Genomic DNA, 25,911 nt, shown 5'->3' with positions numbered 1-25,911 from the left:
ATTCGTGGTGTTTGCTTCTTCACTTTATGCCATTTCAGTTTATAAAAGTTTCAGAGGCATGGTCTGCTTTTAGATAGCAGGGGGAAACCCATACACCAATCAAACATGTCACCTTACTCCATCCTTTTCCCTTCCCTTTACCATTCGTGGTGACTCCTACTTGAGCTGTAACAGTTTCTTCCTTTTCATTTATATACTCACCTGAAAAGTACTTATCGAGCCCCTCTTCTGTGCTAGGTGTTGATTAGGCACTGGGAAAGAAAAGTTCTCAGCCTTCCCTGAGTATCTCTTCTACGGGTTTAGCCATGTTTTGTTTGCTTTTGTGACTGAAAGCTCAGTGCAGGAATGGACTTCAAGGTGTGGCTGCATCTGATGCGGCCCGATCAACACTGTGAGTGAGCCTGAGTGAGACGAGAACTTGGATTTCCAGAGTCACCATTAATTCAGTGTTGTCAAGGGAGATGTGAAGGATGCTGACAGTAATGAGTCAGGATCTATCCATGACATGGATCTGTGTTTCTTGTCCTGCTTTTGTTGAGCCAGGTTCCAGAGCCCCTTTCTCAGGGATGACACTAGGGAGATACAGTCATGTTGTCTTTGTCATCACCACCACAAAAAGGAGAGAATTGTGCAATTGGAAGTGCAATTTGAGATATTTTTCCCCACCCAAAAGACAGTTGTTTCTCGACTTCCCAACAGAATGCATATGGAAGCCTTGGGATTCAGGTTTTCTTTTGTTTTGTTTTCATTTAAGTAGCTTTTAAAATTAGGTATAATATAGCAAAAAAACCCCAACAACCCTGGTACATCACGAGTGTGCAACACCATGAACTTTCTCAGTGAACACGCATGTATAACCAGCACCCAGATGAAGAAACAAAACATTAATGGTACCCAGGGGCTCCCTCTTCCTGTCACTACCCATATCTCCCAAAGGTAACCACCATCTGAATTTCTACAACCACAGATTAGCTTTGCTTATTTTTGAACTTTATGTAAATGGAATCATATAGTACATTTTCTTTGGTACCGTTTCTTTTGTTCAACATTATTTTTATAAAATTTATTCATGTTGTTGCATGTACCAACAGAAAGTATAGATAGCCAAAAAATAAAAGTTATAATCCTACTATTGTAAGATAATATAAAATATCAGTGTTTATAATTCTAGGCACCTCTCTATGCAATACAAATACTTTTATAAATTTTTTTTCAAAAATTAGACCATAGTACACATAATACTTTGTGATTTGCTGTTTTGTTTAATATATTAGGTCTGCGAAATTATCTTAAATGGTGGTCTGTCTTAAGGAAGTTGCAGTATGAATTGAGCTGAAAGATACCTTAAAAGGTGGAACTTAGGGTGCCTGGCTGGCTTAGTGGGTAGAGCATGCAACTCTTAGTCTTGGGGTTGTAAGTTTGAGCCCCACGTTGGGTGTAGAGATTACTTAAAAATAAAATCTTTAAAAATAAAATAGAAAAACATTTTTTAAAAAGTGGAAACATTTTTTTAAATTAAGAATACATATTAGAATCTGTATTCATCATTTTCTTAGGTCTAGATGCGGCCCACCTTGGCTGGGCTTCCAGGAGACTTCTGAATAATGTGGTAAGTAAATGGACCACTGAGTGGCCAGGTTGACCACTGAGATACTGGAGACTGAGTTGGGCCTCTTGTTTCTCAATGAATCTTCTGAATTTCTCTCTACTGTTTTAAATCCAGGTATTCTGATAATATGTAACACGTTAGGAATGTAGGTAATTTTCTGAGTGGCTTGTTGGAGTCTCTGTTCAAGTCCTAACTTATTCTTTAACTTGAGATAATATGTTCCTTATTTCTTAAATGGAGAGTCTCATCACCACATCTGTTTGGGATCATAAGAAATAATACTTATGTAACATTTTGGAGTCCGTAAATGAAGTGTTCTGTTAAGTTGCTGACTGTTCTTAAAATTTCCTCAGCTAACATTGTGGAAATCCATTGTCATGCATATCATTGCTGAGCGGGGTCATAACTAGACTACAAGTCTTAAGTAGTGGAAATGTAAACCTTGAGGTTCCAGTCATTTATTTAAAAAGCTACCCATTTATTTCCTAGATTTTAATACTAAGAGGTTAGCCTGTTATAGTTTTGGTTTCCACACTAAATCTTCCTGCTTGGGTCTTTATCCTTCCCCATTTTGGATTGTATCTATTGGCATATGCCAATGGGTTTTCCTGAGTGAGGTCAGCTGGAACACTAGTATTCTGACGTTAACTTTCCCATGTAGGAATAAAGAGAAGTAAGTATCCCTGTTAGCCAGTACAAATTCTTCACATGATACTCTTCAGACACTGTCAGGGACCCCTTGGGACCAGCACTGGATGAAGCTTAAAGAGAGTGTACTATGGTGGAGAAAATGCTGGAGCCAATGAATGCAGAGATACAATAGTAGTAGGGGGTCTTGGAGATGGGAGGGGTGTTAGAGGCCTCTAGTCCTGCTCCCTCATTTTTCAGATGGGGAAACTAAGGCTTAAGGAGTTCACAGAATGGACTTAGAAGTTTGATGTTCCATCACTCAGCCAGATGTCTGTACTCTTTAGGAGGCAATGTCTGAGGAGAGATTAGGGTGATCTAGACTGCATTAAACTAGTGCCATCTCTGGTAGCATCTAAAACCTTCCTCTTCTCCAGGTCACCCCCACAGAGAGAGTATTGATTCATCTTTCCTCTTTCCTCATCTTGAGATGTGATGGTGAGAGGAACTTGGCATTCTATCTGATTGGCGTTAGAAACTTGGTCTTCTGCTGGAGAATTCAAAAGTTTAGTTCAGGAGATGTTCAGAAGATACCTTTCTCCGAATCAGGTGGTAGATGTCAACTGTTATTAAATTTATGAGGCTTTCTTCCTTCTTTCCTTTCCTTCCTTCTCTTTCCTTACTTCCTTCCCTTTCTTTCCTTCTTTCCCTTTCCATTTCTTCCTTCCCTTTCCTTCCTTCCCCTCTCCTTTCCCTTCCTTCCATTCCCTTCCCTTTCCTTCCCTTCCCTTCCCTCCTGTCTTCCTTCTTTTTCTGTGGTATTCTTTTTTAAACTTGTTTCTGATCCAACCTCTTAATCCTCACTTTTCAAGTTCAATTACATTTCTGTTGTCATAGATGTATCAGTTGTTGAGTCTTTAGTGTGCAGAGCTGCTTAGCTTGCCCTTCTGAAATTCTTCCGGGGTCGACTGGCCTTATTTGTCTGGGTCCAGGCAATGAGAATATTTCCAACTCCTTGGGGACTGTCTTGGCCTTGAGCAGAAGTGGGGTCTGAATCATTACCTAAGAGAGCTTTGTAGATTGTCACAGTTGGCAGCCTCAGGACTTGAGCTAATCCTGGAAATTCCTTAACTTCCCAGAAAGAAGGCTCCACAAGGTCAGGCTGAGGTCCTCAGAGAGAGCAGATGGAATAAAGCTTGCAACTAGTCACTTCTGCAGCTGGACCTGGAGATAAATAAAGTCATACCCATTTTTGTAGATCATCAAGCCTTTGCTTCTCAGGGGCTATCCGTTCTTGCTTCTTTTTCCCTGTGTGTGCGGGGAGGAGGCACTGCAGTCACCGAAAGAAAAGCAAGAAAATGTGTTGACTCAGTTCCCATGGTGAATGCAAGGAAAGCCAGGCCAATGGAAACAACTGAGAAATTACAAAAATGTGTTTCTTTCTGGCAGCGGCGCAGTCGGTCCTTCATATCCAGTCACTATAATCGACTCATCACCCAAACTCTTTCCAGGGTCATTATCCCAGTTGTGGGGGGCTGCTTCTCCTGCAAACAGATGTTGGTTTTACTAAGTATCCTCTCTCCCCAACTTTCTCTGTGGCAAGTGAAGAGTATCAAAGCATCATTTAGGGAAAGAAAGTTTAAAAGATCAGAGAAAAATTCCTGCAGATCTTCTAAAGGCTCTGGCATATCTGGCTCAAGTCACATAAGTTATAAACTATGAAGCCACCTGTAAAATCCAGTTTTAATTAACTTGAAGGCATGTTGGTGTTTTTTGCTAAAATGAAATTGTATTTCAGTGGAAAACCACCAAGACAAGGTACATTGGGGCATTGTTCACTGGGGCTTGGGTGTTGGCAAGCGAATCGTGTACTTAGAAAAAGCTAAGTAAACCTTGTTTCTCTGGGGCCTTCTTAGCTTTGGAGGACTCGGCGCAACTCAGAAAGTATGCCGATTCTTATTTTTATGACCATTCTAGTCTTCCGTCATCCCGCTCCCTGCCTGTCCCCATCTCTCTTTAGCCCTTGGCCTTGACACCCTAGGACTGCCTCTTTCATTCCCCCCCTTGCACTGACTGATCTGATCCCCACTATCATTTGTGTGAACAGTGGATGACAGAGAGCACTCTATAAGGAGACAAGAATGCTATTTCAGGCTTACAAGACAAATGGAGCCCAGACACCACAAGGGGCTGGTGAAAACTTGAACCCCTCTTTTGAAACTCGTACTTCACTAGTTATCTGCGAGCTGAAAGGGACCTTCAAGATCCTCTAATCAAAGGCCCTCCTTTTCCTAAGGAGGACACTGAGCCTCAGAGGTGAAGTGACTTGCCCGAACTAGTGAAGACCATTCAAGTGGGGCTTCTCCATCTGATCTCTTGCCCTTTCCCCTCCAGCCAGTGCTGCAAGTTCTGCAACCCTGTTGATTCCAACACAGGCCCCAGCCTGAGAATCCTGCCTTGTCAGCAGAACGTCTCTGCAAGCTGACATAGGCCATGTGCACGTTTGGTCAGGAGGGTGGCCGGGTTTCCCGTTCCGGTTCTGCCTCTGCTTTGTTGGCTTAAACGAGTCACTTCTTCCTTTGTCTATTTGCCTGATTGCTAAGGAGAAGATAATGAACCTTTCCACCTATCGGGCTCACTTGAGTGTTATAAAGAATAATCAGGTGATATTTGTAAAGTGCTTTGAGCCGCTGGGAACGAGGAGGGGTGAGTTCAGTAGAAAGCATTATTAGCTGCAAGCACTTATCAATGGAGCTGTTTAACAATAGTGGAGAGTAAGGATACTCAGAAATGAATTCCAGGGACTAGCCCTGCTTTGAATTGAGGAGGAGGATTAGCAGGGACCTAATAGGTATTCCCCTTCTCCAGTTTCTTTAGTGTGCCGTCAGACTGGGAAAGGTAATGACATTCTTCTGTGTCGGATTCAGCCTGGAGTTTCAATTGGGATGTCAAAGTGTACTTGTCTTCTATTCTCATACCGAGTCTATGTTATGTTATAATTGTTAAAGCCCTGGGCATCTTCTATCCCCTGGGGTAATTTCACTGAGAAGCTATACAAAGTAATTTCTATGCAGCGGCTGGGCTGCCGTTTATAAGGTTGATTAGTGGAGCTTCTAAATCTAAAAGTGCCCGGGGAGCAATGTGGGTGATGTGGAGAAATAAAAGGCAAGGTCTTCATCATGGTTGATCTTTTTTTACTATCCCGCTCTGTGGGGATTTTCTCGGGAACTCAAATGTACGTACGGTGCAAAACACGGGGCCTAATGGCCACCGTGTCATTCTCTTGCGTGTGAAAACAGGGATGTAGCCCAAGTGAACGTGAACTTGCCAGGTCACTAACTACATTTAGAGCCACCTTTTAATGTCCCCTTCCCCACCAAGGGCTTGATGAGCGAGCGTTGTTTCTGGGCGCCTGAGACATGTGAGAATGTTTCCGAATGGTTACTCTGAGGAAGGAACTGTTGTTCCACACTCATACCCCACTGTTTGAAGACCCTCTGTCCTGAGTTCAGGTCTCTCTCTCACTTTCAGGGTCAGGAAGACAGGAAAAGAAAATCAAAACTGGAGACATGTTTTGAGTTCGTGCAGCTCTCGTGGGCCAGCAGGACAATGAACCAGGAAGGATGTGGCTTTCTTCTTAGTGGGTAGGAGTAGGGCCAGATTTGATCATCGTTTTCTGGAGGGTAGGGAGAGCTCAAGATGTCATTTGGAACTGTAATTTTCCTGATCAAAGTTATATTAAGGAACATGCACCAATTGTGTCTTTGTCCCCTGAAGTCTGTGGGCCTCTCCCTAATGGCCGCTCTCACAAACCCCCCTCCCTCACACCCATTCTCCAGACCTCCTCCTGTAGGGGTTGCCTGTCCAGCTTTTCCCTCATGGGAGGCGAAAGGTGCCTGCACTCACGTCGCTCTTGGGGGGAACCTGTGAGTTTCCAGTAACGTCCTCCGCTGTGGTACAACCACAGGCAACGGCCCACAAGCCATGCCCCCAGATCCCTGTCCCACTCACACACGTGAACACACGTTAACACGCCTGGCCGTGGGGGCTCCCTCTGCCTCTCCCGTCACCCCGCTGGGTCCTGTGATGCTCTACTGTGAGTCCTGCACCTCTTTGGGGGCCAACTCAGACCTCTAAACAGACGCCTGGATTCCTTCCATCCTGGGTCAGCCACCAACTCACTTTCGTGTTTCCTCTCCAAATCCCTTCTCTGCCCTGAGACTCCATGAAATAATATGGGATTTACTTGACAGGAATCTCTGACCTCCTTCAAAGACCCAAGTTTCTTGTTTATTGTAGTTTGAATGTCTCAATCCTCCAAAAGCATTTGGAATATTTTCTTCATTTCCCTCTCTCAAGGTATCTATTTTGTCCCAGACATGCCTCCCCCAGTGTGTTTCAGGGAAGGACGCCGAGACTTTGGGCCCCAGCTGCTGCCCTTTCCTTCACCTCTGCCAGGGCCCAGACCAGCGCTGGGCTGACCTTCCTGGGCAGGCCAGAAGAGAAGGCTGTGGAAGCCCGCACGCCCCCCACTGTCCCTCCCTCTGTGGCCACAGCTGCTTGCCCTCCCCACACCCCTCCCCTGCTCTTTTTCTCAGTGAGCCTCAGCGCCAGTGCCCCAGTGAGCCGCTGGGAACAGAGGTCTGTCCCCTGCACTGGCCTCGGCTCCCCACACTAGAACATTCAGGCGTCAATGGGAAACAGCAAGATCTGTCAGCATTGCCCCTTTCTTCTGGGCTTTGAGGGCCACATTCTCCACGGCCATCTGTTCCCTTTCACCTCTCTGGACAATGTTGCTTTTTAAAGCCAGCGATTCTTCCTCCTTTATCCCCTCCTCTCCCGCCTCCCCTTCTTCTCTGCTCCCACCCTTTCCCCTCTCTCTTTCCCAACCCTATGAAATTAGCCTCTCTTAAGAGAAAACTTGCCCTTCTTCCACACAAGGCTGTTTTGCAACTTCTGTGGGTTTTTTGATTTTTAATTTTTAAGTTTTTTTGAAGTGACACATTGCTACTTTTAAAGTTTGTGATTGTCTTGGGAGTATTCTTTTGATAAGGATGGGAGGGAGGAGGATAGAAAAGCTTTTCAGTCATGCAAAAAGAAAATACAGAATAATAATGAGTTTTATGTTCCTACTGGTGGTCACTTGCCTCTTAAAAGAAGGAACCCTCCCTTTTCTTCCCTAGATGATCAGTTTAAGGACATTTTTACACCCTAAAGTTCTTTCCACCATGTATTTTATTATAATTTTGTTGTTGCTACCATGTCATTGCTGTTGTGCTGTTTTTAATTTAGAGCTGGGGCTGCTGGGAAGTGGGTACATGACCGTTTTGGTCTTACGCAGAGCTGTACGCAGTTATGGAAGTGCCTGATCAGGCGGGGAGGCCATATCTTCTGAGTGAAGCAACACATCCTGACGTCTGAGGAGTGTCCAGGAAAGGGCGTTTGTACCAGTACTGACCCCGTGACTCAATGTGTGACCTTAGGCATGTCACTTTCCCTAAAACAATGATGATAAAATCTGTTACTAAAAAAATGTTTAATATGTGATTTTTCTGTGTGTACCTTACTCTGTTTCATAAACAAGATGAGTCTGTGATAATGTCATGAAACCTTTATGGGCCATCCTTGGCTAAGGATGCTATAATAATCCACTGCTGGGGTCAGACTCAGCTGCGGTTGTGGGAAGTCAGGGAGAACAAGGAATCCGAGCCCTCACTGCTTGTTGGAGTCATGGGCAAGGCTGAAACATAGGCTCAGGGGTCTGTCAGTGAATCCTTCCGTCCACCACTTACTAGCTCCACAAATGTAGATAAATTTTTGTCATCTCTAAAATAAGGGTAATAATAGTATCCAACTTCATGGTGTTACTAAAAGATTTGTATCACTTGGCACTGCTTTCTGGCCTATTATGGATGCATGTGAATGTTAACCATGATTATGGACCCCCTTCCTATCCCACCACCATATTACAGATGAGAATAAGGGCTAACTGGCTTCCTGTGGGGCTTTTCTGACTCTCTCACATTTACCTTCTGCTGCTTTATTTTTCATTGTAGAGTTAACATTGATAAAAGAAATAATTATCAATGGGATTGCAATGATGATTGACATAGCAATTCCACTTAGAAATGTCATAAAATAGAAACATCCTAAGGTATAAAAAAAAGATATATAATCATATCCTTCTGGCAAAGGAGATGAACCAGATGTGGAGATTATATTCATGGAAGGAAAGCCAATCACAATTTTGGCAACTAAGGTTATTTTACATATTTTCAGTTGGAAATCTACAGAACCTGGAGACTTATTTTTCTTTGGTATCAGTTTCTAGAAAGGTATCGTATGACTAAGAGTTTCCCAACAATAGGGAAAAAACATTATTAAAATATGCTTTTCTAGACAGGCACAGATGACTCTGAATAAGAAATTGAATATTACAACTTAATGAGGAAAGGAGCGTGAGTGTAGTATCTAGAAAATGGGGTGAGTCTTCTCTCCCAGAGAGAGAGAGAGAGATGAGTGGTCATTCTTTAAATATTTTCTAAATAGCTGAAAGAAATAATGAAAGAAGTGACGAGTCAGACTGCTGGGTTCAAAGCCTTGCTGTGACATTTGCAGGGTGACCTTGGGCAATAACTTACTCCCTCTGTAGCTTAACCTCTTTCCCTAGAAAACTGGTATGGTAGTGGCCTCTCCTTCATCGAGATCATGTGTGTTAGGTATTGAGCCTAGGGTCTGGAACATACTAATTATTCCAAAACGTTACCTCATGATTCTTTACTGTAACGTCTTATACCAAGTGATGTTTGAGCTATGGGACAAGTTACACCAAGTGGGTGGTCTTGATCACTTTGTTGAATCTGGTCATTTTCAGTATATCCATAGTTCTGTCCTTTTTCTAGATAAACAGTGGCCTTCAGGGAAGAAGGAAATTGCTTTGCTCAAGAACTCATATTTCACAGATGTGTACTGACCGCCTGCTCTCACCAAAACCAGTTCCCCCCAATTAAAATAGTCCTGTGAGCATCAGCACATTTTGTTCATCAGTTCCCTCTCCTGCCATGAGGCGCCTGCCTAAAAATACTTGACTATACCGCCAGGGATCAGGGCAGTCTTGTGAGGAAACACTGGAGGAAGTTAAAGGAAGTTAAAGGAAGGTCATCTCCGTTGCCCCAGATCTCCCACACCTGGGCAATGCGCACATGGCAACTTGTGATCCAGGGGCCACTGTGAATGGAGTTCCCCCCCTCTTCTGTAGCCCCAATTGGTTATAGCCTTATGTTGGCATGACAACCATGGGGGTGGCCTGTATCCGGGTACACACCCCAAAAAGGGAGAAGTGCAGCAGCTTCTCCTCCCCTTGACTCAGGAAGCCCAGCTCCAGATGTCGAGGGAACAAAAGCTAAACTGCAGGAACCCGGCAACCCAGCTGAGCTCCCCAGTGTGGGAAAAGATACCCCAAGTACCCTGGGGTTCTTGTCTAAAACTCAGGGTGTTGAGAACCCAGGATCGCCTCACTTAACTCCCATCCTCCTCCTTGCAGCCTTCAGGGGCAACAAACACGTGTGATGCCAGCATTCCATTCCCTCCCATGCATGAAAATATCCTGATTCCTATCACGATCTTGCTGCTTCCCAAAGGGGTGCTTGAAATGGGGCGGGAAGAAAGCGTAACAATAAATCTTTGCACTCGGGGCAAGGTGATAATTAAAAGCATTCTCCACAGCGATGTGCTCTCTGAGGCCAAAAGGGAGGCAGCTGGTCAGCAGAAAGTGCTAGCGTGCCTGGGCCGGGGCCCGAGCTCTGCCTCACACAAGGTGGGTTTCAGTAAAGTCGCTTCTTAGTCTGTGAAATGGGAATAATGATTACACTGATGGGCGGGACCAAGGGGAGCAGTTGATTAGTGCCTTTAAGTTGAATTAGTCAGATGCACTTGTGTTCTCTGGAATGTTCAGAACCACTCAGGGTTCTTAGCTCCTGCCCCACCTGATTCTCTTTCTCCCTCACTGGCGCCCTGTTATTGTTCTCACTGAAGAAACACAGGGAAGCCTGAGTTCTGAAAACTGAGCTGTGTTTGGTGTCCGGAAGAAAAGCAGGTCAAGGAGCCTGACTGACCAGGGCCCTTAATGAGGGTCTCTGCCTGAGGGGGGATCCTGGGCCTCCTTACCAGCCCCATCTTGTCCCATGCCTCGGGCTGTCAGCTGCCCCGCCTCCACTCTCTGACTTAGGGTTTGGGGTTGCTCCTCTGACAACAACTCCAAGCAGATGAGTTATGGCGTTTCTAAACAGTTTATATCGCTTCCCTATTCCTCTTGGGAAGTAGGGTGGGGGATAAAGTCAGCAGATAGGAGTCTTAAAAACTGGGCCAAAGGGCATTCACCAGCCTGGTGTCTCCCACTGATGAAAAGAATGCAGAGCTACATGACAAGATAGGAGCTGGAGGGTTTTTTTTAAACGCAAGTGCCTCCATAACAGTACTTGGGCTGTCCGTGAGGTGTGAGAAGTTTATAACTGCAAGTGCCTGGTACGTGCTTTTTTCCAGACTTTAATGCATATAGGGAGAGGGGAGAGGCTTTTTTAATCATCTGGGAGAGGCTTTTGAAAATGTAGACTCCTGGGCATCACCCCTCAAAGATGCTGATGCCTTAGGTTTGGGATGGGGACAAGCGGTCTACATTGTAAAAAGTGGTTTACCTGGTTTAGAGGATTCTGATGCATAAACGTGCAAATGAAACAGTGCCCTAGTAATTTCTCCAGAGATCCAGTCTTATGTTCTGATTTTCTGGCAGTGACCCAAGTCAGTTCTTAGAGTAGGCCAACCTACTCTAGGTTGATTCTTTTTGTTTGTTTGTTTTAAGTAAAAGAATTCAAATCTACAGAAAATTTCCAGGGAAAGTACAATGCACTCCCACACATGCTTCTCCTAGACTTCTAACATTTTGCCACATTTTTTAAATCTCCCTCATATTATTATTATTATCAACTTATTTTTTATAATACAAATTTATTATTTTTATCTTTATGAGACCATCTGAGGGTGTAAGCTGTAGCTATCATGATCCTTCATCTCCAAATACTTCAGCATTTATCTCGGAAAAACAAGAACTTCTCTTACATAATAACCACGATACAATGATCTCACCCAGGAAGTTAGCGCGGATAAAATACTATTATCTAATATGCCAGTCAAAGTCAAACTTTGTCAGGTGTCCCAATTGTGTCCTTTATGGCAACTTCTCTTTTTTTCTGATTGAAGATCCACTCCAGGGTTAGACATTGTATGTAGTTGAAATGTCTTTTTGTGCGAATGATTTTTGTTCAAGAACACATTTCCTGATAAACAACAGCATTCCTCCACTCCCCCACCCCCATCCTTATTACCTGTGAAGAAGAGCCAGGGATGCAGTGCCAGCCTGAGCAACAGCAGACTTAACGTGGGCCCAGTTCAGCCCCACCAGAGGCTTTGGGAAGGGACCCTCTCCCGGTCCTGGGTTTGCCTAGCGAGCTTGTTCCCCATCACTATTAGTGTGTCCCTTTGCTCTGCAGTCAGGTAAGCTACCATTGTCCAGACAAGTTCCCTGGACATGTAAAGCTCCCAAACACAACTTCACTCTAGTTTAAATCTCCCCAGGAGCAGTAACTGATAAAGGATATGCCCTGTTTTCTCCTTCCTAGCTTTCTCTGGAGGCAGTTGGCTGAATGCATACTTCTGAGGGGGATTTTCTTTTTTTTCCCCCCCCCAGCAGCCAGGACTATAGATAATCTGAAATCAGATTAGGTGCTGTATTTCTTCTGCTTCAGCCAGAAAAAAATAGTCACCTGAAAAAAGTATCAGGCAGTCAAAAAATGAGATAACCACATATAATACCAGGATTTAGTAAAATCCAGCTCTGGTATCCTCCTGTTGCCTCAGATTTTACAATGAGAGCAGAAAAGCAAAGCTCATACCAAGATTGCTGATTGGCATGATTTGAGGAATTCACTTACTTCCAGTGAGCATCTAGAACACATTGCCATAGAAGAAAACCCATTTCACATAAGCATCTTCCTGGTTGATGTTGAATTAAGCCTAAATTCAGAAAGATAATACCTCAGATTTCCTGAAATCTTTGGGCTTTTGTTTTCTTTGCTAGTATTCACTTAAGAATAGTATACGTTTTCTCTAATGAGTGAGTTTATTTTTAATTAAAGAGTTCTTTTCAAAGGGTTAGGAGACCTGGCCACAGGTCACCAGTCAGGACTTTCTCTCCCTCTTAAATAGAAGGTAGGTGGAGAAAGCCATATTGGAGAAACGTTTCAGGGGCAAGGCCTCTTGGGGAAAGTAGGAAGTGGAGCTCGGTGGGAGAAGATTAATTCTCTCTCTTCAGATATGGAGTTCTGTTCTTCCCATCCCTGTTACTGTTTTCATAGCTATTTTTGAGGACGTTCATGATTGTCACTGCAAACACCAGAGCAGTTCTGTGCGGTGTCCCCTATAGAACTCTTGATTGGTAAATTAGATGCATTCTAGTTGAGCACCCTCTTCCTGTTTTAGAGACTTCCCACAGGCATCCTGGTTTGCCCAGAACAGTCCTGATTCATCTCTGTTATCCCAATATAGTTATTAAAATGTCCCCATTTTATTTTCAAAAGTGTCCTGTTTGGCTGATGACTTACATAACCATACTAAGACTCCGGAAAACTCCAGGTATGTTCTCCCCACACAAAGCCAATGGAGCTGTTTGAGTGGTTTGTGCTAGTGCATACCAGTCTTCATCCTAGTGATTAGCTAACTCTGTTTCTTCCTTCTGCTGTGGAGGATTAACCCATCCCTAACTCTTGCATTCCAAAAGTTCTGATTGCCTCACCTTGTCTTGTCTTCTTCACGTTTCTAACCTTCCTCACTAACGAGTTTTGTTGGAACGTGGATCCTAGGTGTGTTGTGCAAGTCAAGGCTCTGGCCTGAATTCAGATCTTTCACCTCTAGCAGAGATGTTGGGATGAAATTTGCTGCTTTACCAAAGTGAAGCAGCCTTCACCTTTACTGGGCCAAATGCCTTCCTCGGGGACGCAGATGACATTGAGGCAGTTATTGAGTGGTTTTATACCTCAGAGCCTTTATTTGTAAATCTGAAAGAAGACTAATAGCTTTAAAGTATTTTGAGAATCTCAAAGCTCCGAAGATTATAAATAACAAAAGATATTTTTTTCTCATCTAAAATGGTAGTGCACATACTGCGGTTACTTACTTAATAGATAGCGTGTGTTTCCTGGGCCATTTGCAGCTGATGGGTTTTTTCCAGTGCTCTATTTATAGAGCTAGGTCAGAAATATCACTTCCGTTGGAACTTGACCTACAGACCATTGTCAATTTTAAAGGCCTGAGGAAGTAGAGTGCACACTGAAGACAGCTGGTTCACAGGTTCAGTTAATGAACCACAAACCCCCAAGGAAATTAATTTTGCTGGAGGATAGATATGTGAGCCTGTCCAAACCTCTTTGTATGTCATACCTTTGCACCCTGGCCTCATGGAGCTTGTAGGTCATCTTGAATCCTTATTCTAGAAATAGCCAGTCCTAGGTAGTCCTCTTCCCTTTTACACCCCATTCATCCTCTTCAGCATTTCTTGCTGAAATTCTGGCCTCCTTGTCAAAAAAAGCAAGACCTGATGATCTACTAACAGAGGTAGTTTGGGCTACTCTGAGAAACTTAGGGAAAAGCAGATCTACATATTTCCCTACTTCATCTTTCGACTAGGGCTAACCAAGATTCTCTGTCACTTCCCCAGTTCAAATGAATGATCCAACAAAAATCTGTGCTGAGAAACTGAATTTAATGGATGGTAATCCCCTTCTGATTCTTACTTTCTCACTCAGACTCCTACCGTTAAGCTCTGTTGTTATGAAGCCATGTTTGCTGGGACTTGGCGACCGGTCATCACATGTTTACCCATCATAAGGTTTTTAGGTAGGAGAAGACTAAGAAAATTCCTAGTCTAGAGGGAAATCTACTCTAGGAAAAGGACCACCTGTCTGCCCTCTCTTCAAACTTACATGGATGGTAGGTAGGGTACAGCCATTCAAAGATAGCACACAAAGTAGAACTTTCTCAAACTTCTGGAAAAAGTGAGGTCCAGAATGAAGAACTAATTTCTTGTCATCAAAATGCCATAGATTCAAAGTTTTTAGTAGAGGCAGGAACTTCTGAGGCCATTTTCAACAAGCCCTTGTCATGGACGAGGAAACTGAGGCTCAAAGAGGTGAAGTAACTGGTCGTTACCAAGGCCTGCGCTGATGTTCTCTGTTACATCACTCTCCTCCCACCCGTTCTCATTAAAAGCCCACAGCTAAGTCAGAAATAGAACTCCAGGGTCCTGTCGTGTAGCCAGCAGCTGACCATATGCTGCCATGCATTACACAGAACGTGCTTTAGAATGTGAGGACAAAGATAAGAAAGAGACTGTTCATTCCAATGGTAACATGCCATCTCCTTCCTGAACTTATTGCAGTCTTGAAAAGATTTATAGGTTATTTTTTTCTTCTTCCCTCTCTCTCTCCCTCCCTCCCTCCCTTCTGTTCATCCTCCCTTCCCTTCTTCTTTCCTTCCTTCCTTCCCCTTCTACCATCTCTCTCTCTTTCTTCTTTCTAATCTCAATAAGTTAGTTGCCTTTCATCTAAAGGGACAGGAGGGGCCACTGTCCAGGATATCCAGCTCTCCTGGGCTGTGAATTTTTCCTTCCTCCCCTCCCCTCCCCTCCGTCCTGGGAGTCAGTGCTTTGTTTATATTTGCCTTATTTTTAACATGGAAAAGTCTATCCTTTTAAAGTTGATCCTTGTGCTACAGGGCAGACACTTTTATATTGTGGACTAGAGATTCAGTTTAACCTCCCAGAAAAGCTTAGCACAGGAGTCATAAATTGAAATGTTTTCAAAGAAGGAGCTTCCGCATTGAAGGCGCCCCAACAGGCCTCTTCTAGATACCGACACGAGTTGGTACCAGAAGCCCATTACCTTTTTGGAAATCAAGGCTACATAGCAACCTGATTATCCTCCTCCAGTCTGATTACACAAGGACTACACCCTGCATGCAGAACAGGGAGCGAGCCCCTTGCCTTGTGAGCAATGTGTCTTCATAACCAACTCCCACTCCACAAGCATGGGGAATTGGATCCAAAAGATAGCGGTCATGAAAGCTATTCCAGAATCCATGTCCTGTTGTTTTAACCACTTTATGACTGACTTTTTCTAGCTTGCCTCATTATTAATAGAATAAAAAATGTAGAAGATGATAATTCAACTCTCTTTCTCCCTAGAATTTCATTTTCAGTCTTTAATCAGCATTGTTTCTGTCATTTATACATATCAAATATCTCCATCTGTGAGTCACCACAAACCTTTGGTTGCCTAGAGGCAGGAATTATTATTCACATTTTACGCAGATGGGTAAGCAATCACAGAAAGAAAACATGCTCTGACTTACCTAAGAGAATCTCAGAGAGTGGAGAACGCATGTCCCCACCGTCTGTTTTAGAGAAACTTGACTTCAGTGTAAACAAATTAGATTTTCTCCATGTAGCTTACTCAAATACTTCCACAAGCTCAATCCTGTGGTGATGAAAAATCCCCAATAATGAAAATATTTTCAAAACTGAGTTCACGTATTTGATTTTTCTATCTGTATTGAAATGAACCAAATTCCAGTAAAATGAAGTCATTCTGCCTTGGCAAGTCTAAATATCGGAGTCATCAAAAAAGAGAAAGGCAGAGAGTGCCCTAATTTTTAGAACTTCCGGTTAAAATGAGCGTAGAGAAGACTCACTTATCTCTTTCCTGACCAATTAGGTCAGTGGGCAGGAAAACACCTTTTCTGAAAGGCCAGCAAGTAGATTCCTTCTACCTTTAATTTCCCATAAACAGCATTAATGATTATTTATGCCAGAAATGTTTGAAAGTCAAAAGACAGGAGACATATTTTCTAGCTGCAAATTAAGTTAGAGGAGCACTGGGGTGGCTCAGTGGGTTAAGTGTCTGCCTTTAGCTCAGGTCATGATCTCAGGGATCAAGCCCCATGCTGGGCTTCCTGCTCAGCAGGGAGTCTGCTTCTCCCTTTCCCTCTGCCATCCCCCCCAACACACACTTGTGTGCTCGTGCTCTCTCTCTCAAACAAATAAATAAAATCTTCTAAAAAGTTATAAATTTATATTAACTGACAGTTTTCCCACCTTCTTCTCTCCCACTTCTCTCTCAAGTAATCCCACCACCTATAGGTCCTATAGGCCACTCTTAGGGTCCTATCAAGTGAAATAACTTTTCAATTCTGGCCAGATTTTTAGGGCTTCCACCAAAGAGGGTCAGTTCCAGGCAACCTGATTTACACGAATCAGCTGCTGGGCCAGTTGAGCGAGGTTAAATAACTTGCCAAGCCAGGGCATGCACTGATCTTTCTGGAAGCCCCTGGCCCTGAGTTATCAGCGTATATCAGAACAGAGGAAGCTGGTTGTGGAGCCAGAGTGACACACAGATTCAGATGAGTGATGAGATGCTCGCACTGTGCCTACATCAGTGTCGTCTCAGAGACGGGCCTTCAGGCTCTCTCTTCAGGCCCTTCCTGAGGCCCCCTGTCAACTGAGCTGACACGGCTGTGGGCTGTTTGACATAAGGAGCCTGGAGAAGGCTGACTGGAGTAGCGGTGAAGACAGTCGGCCCACTTTGAGTCCCGGCCCTGTCATTAACGAACCATGAGCCCTTGGGAGAATGACCTTAATCCCTCACAGCTTTTGTTTGTCAATAGGGGTGAAGATATTCCCTACCTCCGTGAGGATCAAAAAAAGATAAAACTAACAGATGAAGCTCAAACAAGACGTAAGCCCTCCTCATATAAAAGGCTCACCTAGGGCCTCCTTGTAGTACTTTAAAAATATTGTCTTTTCTTATCATTATCTTTCAAGGTCCTCTGTTACTGCTCTTGTGGGGGCGTCATGTTTGTAAGCACTCCTCCACAAGCTGCTCACTCAGGGTTCCCATTAGAAGCTTTCCCGTGGTCATTTGCATTCACTGGCCTTTTGTCAGGCCCTGAGCTTACCTGCCCGGAAAGCAGCCAGGTACATGGGTTCATTGTTATACTGTTTTCATTGCTTTAGGGACATGGCATTCTTTAAATAGTCACTACTGGCCATATGGCTTTGACTCCTGAAAACATCTTCCAGACCTGAGAAGTGCCTATAATTTTATTATTTTTAAAAATATGTATATTTTCTGAGTGCTTGACTAATTAACTCCTAATTAGTCTACATATCGTTTTTTGTGGCAAACTTGAAAGCTCAGCCTTACTTCATCCTATCACTTAGTAGGCACCTAAGAAACAAGCTTCTAACAAGTTTGTTTGAAAATTGTGAACATGGTGGGGTGCCTGGGTGGCTCAGTGGGTTAACGCCTCTGCCTTCGGCTCAGGTCATGATCCCAGGGTCCTGGGATCGAGCCCCGCATCGGGCTCTCTGCCCAGCAGGGAGCCTGCTTCCCCCTCTCTCTCTGCCTGCCTCTCTGCCTACTTGTGATCTCTGTCTGTCAAATAAATAAATAAAATCTTTTTTTAAAAAATGTGAACATGGTGTTAATTTTAGATTAAACAAGATAGAATTAAGAATGTAAATCTGCTACTAAAACAAATATATGTAACATAGTTCAAAGTTTAGTAGGAATAACTTAGTAGCTATTTAATCAGGATTTATTAAGTGTCTTCTGTGTGTCAGTGACACAGAATGATTGAGGCATAAATTAAGTGATTTGGCCTAGCATAAATCAGAGATGGATTTGACCCTCTTAAGATATGTATTAGGGGTGTTAAGAAAAGCACACACAGGGAATATACCACAGGAGAGAAAATGGTGTAACATGAGAAAGGGAAATAAAGCATTATGGGAATTTAGAGGAGGAAGACAGTATGTCTGTGAGGGCCAAGAAAGTGCCACACAGGAGGTGGTATCGAAGATAATGTGTGGACCTAGAGGCATTTCAGGTGGGGAAGGGACATGGTGAAGAAGGGATTATGTTGGAGCAAAGTCTGTATGAAGTGGAATGGAGGGAGCTGAGTGGAAAGGCAGGTTGGGCACAGACTAGAAGAGCTCTGAATGCCAGTCTGAGGAATTTAGAGCTCTTTGGATGCACTTGGGAGTTGCTGAAAGTTTTCGAGCACGCTTGGTCAGAAGTGACAGGGGAGTGTGCTTAAATGTGTGGTCGGAGAGGTTAATCAGGCAGAAGAGAGAATGGACTTTAGGAACTGACAGCAGCATGGACATCAGGTAGGAAGTTCTAGCAGCTTTCACCCCTAGGTGAAAGCTAATGAGAGTCTGATCTAAGGTTGGGGTAGGAGGAACAGAGGGTAGGGAAAAAGATATAGGTGAGATTTTATAGTTCAGTCAATAGAACGTCACAATATATTGGAACTGAGAAGCATGGGAGAAGGAGAAATTTAAAAGTGGAACTGAGGTTCTGAACCAGATTAACTAGAAGGCCAAAGAAAGGGACAAAGAAGGAAGAGTGAGTTATATGGGAAGACATAAGCTTGATTTGAAGATATTCAGGTTATGGTGCTGAAATCATTAGGTCAGACTCGTAGTTCTTGTTGTTGAAAATGGAGGACAAGTGCTAAGGCGGGTTGTAGGTTGAGACAAGGCTTCAAAATCACCCATGTCGGGGTGTTGTCCTTGTCAACAGTGAGGACATGCCATATGGAGCAGTCGTTGCAAGCTTTGTGGGAATGAGTGATAGACGGCTCCTAAGTATGTTCATTTGTGCATTTTTAGAAATTGTTAAATTAAGTCAAGAGGATTGTACTTAAACATTGACTTCCTTCTGGCTTCTCTTTTTTCAAAGTCAAAAGATGTGGTTGACTCTGAACTCATTTTGTCACACGACAGCACTAGCCGGAGCAGCCAAGGTCTGCCCCTCGTGATCATGGATAGATGCGCTCATTCTCCGCAGTCTCCACTACTCTCCGTCCATCTCCTAACAGTTCATATTAAACACAAAGTAGAGTAATGGTTGCCTAGGGCTGGGGGGCAGAGAGAGGGGCTTGAGGCTTATATGGCTAACGCACATGGAGTTTCTTTTTGAGGCGATGAAGTGTTCTAAAGCCAATTGTGGTAATGCTTGAACAACTCTGAATATAGTAAAAACCATTGGAGTGTACACTTTGGGTGGGTTGTATGATGTGTGAATTATCTCAAAAAAAGCTGTTTTATAAAAATGCGAAAATGAAAAAAGAAAAGAGAAGAAAAATCGGTTGCTATTGCCTTTCCAGAGTTGGTTTTCTTATAACAGAAAATATTTCTTTATTAATATGTCTCTATCAAAAAGGGGAAGATGGAAGACAAGAAGGGTGTGTATTTTAAGAAGAATGGAAGAAAGTATATCTCTTTGCAGCAATAAAGGATTCCTGCATTTTAAGATGCAAACACCTGGCCTCTTTACTAAATGCACATTACCTTCCTAGGCACTGAAGGCACTTGGGTGATAGGAGAAAAATCAGTCACTGTCAGCCCTCTACAGTCCACCCATAACTAGGAAGAGAAGGAGAAGAAAAGCAGAGAAGGAAAAGAACACTCATCAAGATCCAGAAGAAGCAGAAGCATATCTTAGATGCCAAAAGAGGGGGAAGCTTTATCAGCTGCTGCCAAGAGGTCAAGGAGAATAGGGACAGAGAAGTCAGGAGGTTACAGGAGACCATCCAGTGAGAAAGCTTAGAGCAGACTTGGAGAGAGACTTGGGAGCAGATGACAAAGTGCCCCAGATGCATTGTTCGGGAGTTAGTATTTGTCCTCGGCACGGAGGGCTGCTGGAGGGGTTTGAGCAAGGGAGTGGTGTGATCCTATGAGCATGGTCTAGATAATTTGTTTTCAGATTAATTTGTGTGTGTTTTGAGTGATGTGCATGATACACTACAGTTACCCTAAATTTTATTCTTTCCAATGCTAAATTCTTCTTCATTTGGAACTCCCCAGGCTTGTTGTGGTCCCAGTTGTTGATTCCCATCTAATTCATTCCTGTACCTGCTTGAACCGGAGGAAATGTATGGTTGGTGTTGTCTAACCCAGGGGCATTCAACCTCAGCACTCTTGTGTTTGGGGCTGGATAATTCCTTGTTGAGAGCCTGTCCTGTGCATGGGTGTTCAGCAGCATCACCGTCCCCCACCCTCTAAATGCCAGTAGCCCTCCCACTTAGACATTGCCAACAAATCACCTCCAGCCTAGAACCGCTGACCCACATTCATCTGCTGTAATATTTGGGCCCAGGAGTGTACAGCCATGCAAAGGCCAGGCAGAGTTGGTAGACCACCCTGAAAGATGACAGGTCCAGAAAAGAAAAGAAGACCAATACTCTGGACTGAGGGGTGAGAATCAGAGGATGCAGTAAGCAGGCAATGAATGAGAAACTCAAGGCCTCATGTTGTTTTATCTACTAATCTGGTGGGCTTCAGCCTCTCTGTATTTAGTCTTCTCATTGCAAAGAGACAGCATCTTGAGGTTACAAAGCACAATGAATGTCCTACTGTGCTCCCTATAGGGCTAGGATTCCTCTCAGGGCCAAAGTAGGCACAGGAATTCAGAGGAGTCCTCAGAATGGGCCAGATATGAGGGGAGGGAGGGTGGGCAGGCTTTTAAGTGGTGGGACTAGTGAGCCTGCCTCTAAGGAGAAAGAAGAGGAGGAGAGCAGGAATAGTTTCCTCCTGGTGATGTCAAGAGGGATCAGTGAGGCTCTGGAGATGGAAGGTAGTAGATGAAGCACAACTTAGAGTAGACTGGAAATTCGGATGGATCCTTCAGATCCCTCCCCTTACAGGAAAGTCTTAGAAGGTGAAAGAATGTTTCTCTGGGGGTAAGGCTGTCTAATACAGATTAGATATGAAATGGTTAGATCTTTCATATTCCTCTTCTGGGTGTGTGTATGCAAGGATTGGAAAGATAAAGGAATTTTATATACATACACTACCGTTTCTATATTGATTACGAAAATGGAGTTAAGACTCTTATCAAGCTAAACAAGCCTTACAACTCTATTAAACTAAGACTGTTTCATAACTGGCTCTCATTCTGTGGAGTAGCATTATGCCTTTCCGCCGTGGATGTCGAGTGGCTCAATTTTTTATTAGCAATGGCTCTAAACTGCCTTGCATGCAAGCTCTTATTGATATATAACTCTGTTATCTTTTAGCCTAGTGGTGGTCCCTTGCACTGAGGCTAAAGGAAACTCATGCTGGTTTTTATTTTTAGTCTCATGTTCTTAACCCCTGTCCTTCTTCTCTAATTTGTCAACAACTAGAGTCCCCAGGAGTCTCTAAGCAATGAGCAGTGACTGGACTTTTGCTTATGGGAAACACCATTACAAGAAATGGGCATTCATAGTCATGGTTTTGCCCTGTTTCATTTCAGGCACTTCTGGATCCAGCTGTGTGACAGCTGCCCTAGGAAACACCTGGAGTCACAGTGTGAATACCCGTCTGATTCTCCAGTCCCTTGGTTCAGACAGAAGACAGGTGAGTTCTTTGACAATGTTTTCTGACTGTTGAGTTTAGAGAACAAGATGTACTTAGCAATCTGAGTGTTCATCTCCTGAAAGCACTGCCACGTTTTCTGTCCTGGGCCAACACCACCGGGGCAGGTAAAGAAATGAGCATCCCTGCCCGCCCCAGTAGCAGTTATAATGAAGTGGGAAATCAGCCGCTCACAGGAAAAATGTGTAAGAATAGAGCCCATAGAGTTAGCACGCCTCCTGATATTTGCCAATGGCTTGGAAATGACCAAGGTCCACCCTCGAGGGATCTCAGACTCTCCATCTCTAAAGGGCGAATGATCATTTCACTTAGCTGGTATTTGTTGAGGACTAGATAATTCGTGGACAAATTAAATAGTGACAATGCTTTTTCTTGAGGTTAATATGCTTTGAAAACCATAGGCCAGACAGATCCTGCCATGTGAAAAACTGTTCCCCAGACCATGGGTACTTGTGCACTAACTCATAAGCCAGTAGGTTCAAGTACTGGAGTTTGCTGGAGAGACCCCCCAAAAGGATGACAGCTCTTTCAGAGCTCCCTCTTGATGGTTTCTATCCTGGCCTCAAATGAGAACTGTATCCCCACCCCTCCACGTTCCATCCAGAAAGTTTAACTTTCTACAACCCTTTCTTTCATTCAAAGAAAGGAACACCACAGTCTGACACCTTTGGTAAAGTGTTTCATAATTAGGGAATTTATTTTCCCCAATGCCTAACCTCAACTTTATTCTGTTGTGTGGACCAGGTTCCATCATAACCTCTCCCACAAGCAGGAGGAGGAAGATGATAGGGTGATTGTTCTGATTTGTTGGATGGGGTAGAATTCAGAATCCAGATTTGCCCATCTTGCTAAATGTGTTACAGTCCAGGTTATTCACTAAAGAGGCATGAAATATCATGCTGGTGGTCCTTTCTGGGGGAGGTGGCGGGGAGCTGTTGCCCTTCACCTGAATTAGGTAAATTGGCTGTCTTCCAAGGAGTCAGGAATCATCAGAAACAGACATGAGCCTTTGCCTGTTCCAGACATAACTTTCCGAGTGCCCTTGGTTACAGACCAGAGGATTCTTCTTGGTTTGCTTGGGACTGTGTAAATAACATTCCAGCTTGATGATTGAGTCAGCCATGTTCTGAGAAGATGGAGCTGCTTGTTTTCGTTTAGGGGAACATTCTTAAGTTTTCAGGCCCTGGCGTGCTCATTACCTCAGTGATACCTTTTCCCTGATGATTCAAGTATCCTGGGTTCTGAATCCATTACTTCTTTTTTCAGAGCCAGAGATGTTCCTGTAGAACCTAATGACCTTTGTTTTATACCTGAGGTTATAAATTATGTTAAATAAACCCAGTTTGCAGCGGTCAGGCACTACTGCCTAAACTCTTATTTGAGGAAGCAAAATTCCTTGTGGATCAGCGTGGATCCATTCATTTTCATGGATCTTCAATCCCGTTCCTTGAAAATGGGTAGTTTATCTCTGTTTTAGGTTTCAGATGGTGCACACTGATTTTGTGATATAGACTGTTATATATGGTAGCATAGACTCCAGACTCCCAGATCCTTATTTTACCAATTCCAGCTAGCATTTGTTAGTATATAAAGAAGTTAGTGCCATATTTTTCTTTTCCTTTTGTTTTAATTAGCCGGTCATTTCCATTTTTTAGACATTCAGAGGAAATAGCTGGTAGGACAAACGCTATTATTTTATGTCTCTTTGGTAACTGCAGGATTCTGGTGGCTCTTGGCTCTTGGCTCACAGGGTCAAACACAGGCCACTAGTCACAAGAGGAATGAGGAGCACAGCATGGATAGATCAGTGACAGTTTATCAACTCATATCCTATCAAATGAGTCAGTGATGTTATCTTAACCTACAAAGGACAACATGTTACTATCATTGCTAATCAATCAAGAGCAGAGTTAAATGCTTTTGAATCATGTTTTCAAATACTAATTAGTAAAATATGTAAATAAAATAGTAAAGTATAATAAAATGCTGTAGCAAAGTAAAATATGACCAGTGTTAAAATGGCCAACCCAAGCAGAAGAACTTACACTTAATTAATCTATAGAAGTGTCTGTGCCTTTTGGGACCAGTGTTTCAATTTGTGGCCTATTAACTAGGATGAAATTTGATGTAGAAAACATGTCTCTATCTGATGAACTTATCTCGCTTTGGCAGAGGACATGCATCGTGATTCACTGAGCTTTTCCTGTGGTCTTACTTATTGACGAAGTAGAGAAGCCATATGAAGATAAACCTTTTCTGGGATATGTGCACAAAAAAGTACCTTAAGCTAGTCTTTAAGGTAGTTGTTCCAAGCAATACTTCCTTATAGTACTACTTAGGAAAACATGCCTACATCATTCTAGTATCGCCAGATCTCTGGAACACCAACTGCCAGGAAAAGATATCAGGTATAGCTCTCCCCACCCCCACCAGTGCACAGAGGCCACTACACCAAGGGATCAAGGACATGGAATGAGGATTATGTTTTATCCCGTTTCTATGACATTGAGCTCTACACCAGGGCTCTTGAATGTGAGGCTTAGTCTGAGATCACAGGGCTGGAAGGAGGTCAGGTCAAGCTGAGCAGTTCTGCGAGCCGATTAAACCAAGAGCTGAATTGTATAGTCCAAGGGAAGGAGTCCTCGGTGGCTGATTATTTTCTTTACACCCTGGAAACTTTGTAAAATTATATAATCAGGAAAGAAATCTCCTTATCAGGGCACAAGCCAAGTTAATGCTCTTGTTTATTCTGCTTCAGTGTTTGCAAAAACCCTCTTAAGAAGCTGGGAAACATTTTCCTTTTGGACTAATTTAGTTTTTTTTCCATTTGACTTTTATTTACTCTTTCTCTAGTCTGCTTCAATCCTGCCCCACCCTTTGTGCAACATTTTTATTCTTACCAAAGATGTGTCCTTAAATTGGAATTAAAATGGCCTCTACTAGGGGTTTTTTCCCTCCTCTTTCAGTATTTTGGATTTTTTCTTTTTTGGTAATCAAAAATATGTTTTTGGTCCACCCTGTACATGGCTTGGGAATGCAAAGTAGTAGAAGACAGAGTTCCTGCCTTCGAGGTTCTTCTGGTCGAGTGTGAGAGATGGTACATGTGTGTTTACACTCATAAATAATCAAAATGAAGTGCACAAGTCAAAGAACAAACTACTAGTCAAGTGTGGTGTTGGATTTGTTACCTAATAACTGGTTGAGACGATACCTGCTTTGAAACCAGAGCAAGGTAAACTCACTCACCAGAGGCCCATTAGCCTTTTTAAAAGACAAGGTTTGAGTTATCACTTTAAATCAGTGTCTCTCAAGCCTGGCTGCTTTTTAGACTCATCACAGGGGCATTTGCAAAATACCAACACCAGAGCCCCACCCCGCCCAATTAAATCAAAATGTGTGTTGGTGGGCCGGGCACCTGTGTTTATTTGTAAAGCTTCCCGCTGGGAGTCAAGGCGGGAAAACCACTGCCCTACATAGATAAATGTATATTACTAAGAGAGGAAAGGGAAAATTCAGGGTGAGGAGGAACGGGAAAAGAAGACAAATGGGAGGGCAGGTCCCATGTTCAGAAGACAGCTTGGTTCTGGCCTTGTCACCAGAGCAGAGGGTTTGCTCCCTCAGTCACTTGACAAGGCTTTATTTGCTCAGCTCTTCTCTGCTAGTCACCATGTAAGGTGCCAGGGATTAAAAATATGAGTAAGTCGATGCCCTGAAGACGTATGTTCACAATTGACCTTGGGGAAGAGGGGAATGTGTGGACCGTCCCTGCAGCAGGCGCGTGGTGGGTCTAGTGAGAGTGGAGGGGAGGGCGGGCCCCACTGCAAAGGAAGGTTCTGGGGTGTTTGATGAGGCAGCAGCACATGTAATGGATTGGCTGAAGCCTTCCTTCAGGAGGCACTGGCAGTGACCTGGTGCGCCATCCTGAGGGGCTGGAAAAGGTGGAGTGAAGGCGGTTATACTTGAAAGAATGATGGAAAAACTTGATGAAATATTCATACTATTTCTCATCAAGTCATCGTGAAGTCCGTTCCTATGAACCACATATGGGATTATATAAATTTTTCAGTACTCTGGAAGGAGTAATGAAGGAAATTAATCCCAACTAAGCTTCACACCCTCTTGATGAAATAAATATTATGACTCTCTC

At 43.5% G+C, this 25,911-nt stretch overlaps 1 protein-coding gene across 5 annotated transcripts in view; it reads left to right on the top strand.

The window, feature by feature from the left end:
* The window catches only part of RAD51B (RAD51 paralog B), a 684,164-nt gene that overhangs the window by 499,113 nt on the left and 159,140 nt on the right, over nt 1-25,911 (top strand). For all 5 annotated transcript variants that reach the window (XR_006381711.1, XM_044231189.1, XM_044231192.1 and 2 more), the window contains exon 9: nt 21,643-21,746. Coding sequence is in view for 4 of the 5 variants with exons in the window: in XM_044231189.1 (XP_044087124.1) it covers nt 21,643-21,746 (104 nt within the window). In the remaining variant the exon portion in view is untranslated. The remainder of the gene's footprint in view (nt 1-21,642; nt 21,747-25,911) is intronic.

This window comes from Neovison vison, chromosome 13, assembly GCF_020171115.1.
Source record: "Neovison vison isolate M4711 chromosome 13, ASM_NN_V1, whole genome shotgun sequence".
Lineage (NCBI taxonomy): Eukaryota > Metazoa > Chordata > Mammalia > Carnivora > Mustelidae > Neogale > Neogale vison.
This window is presented reverse-complemented; position numbering and strand designations above follow the sequence as displayed.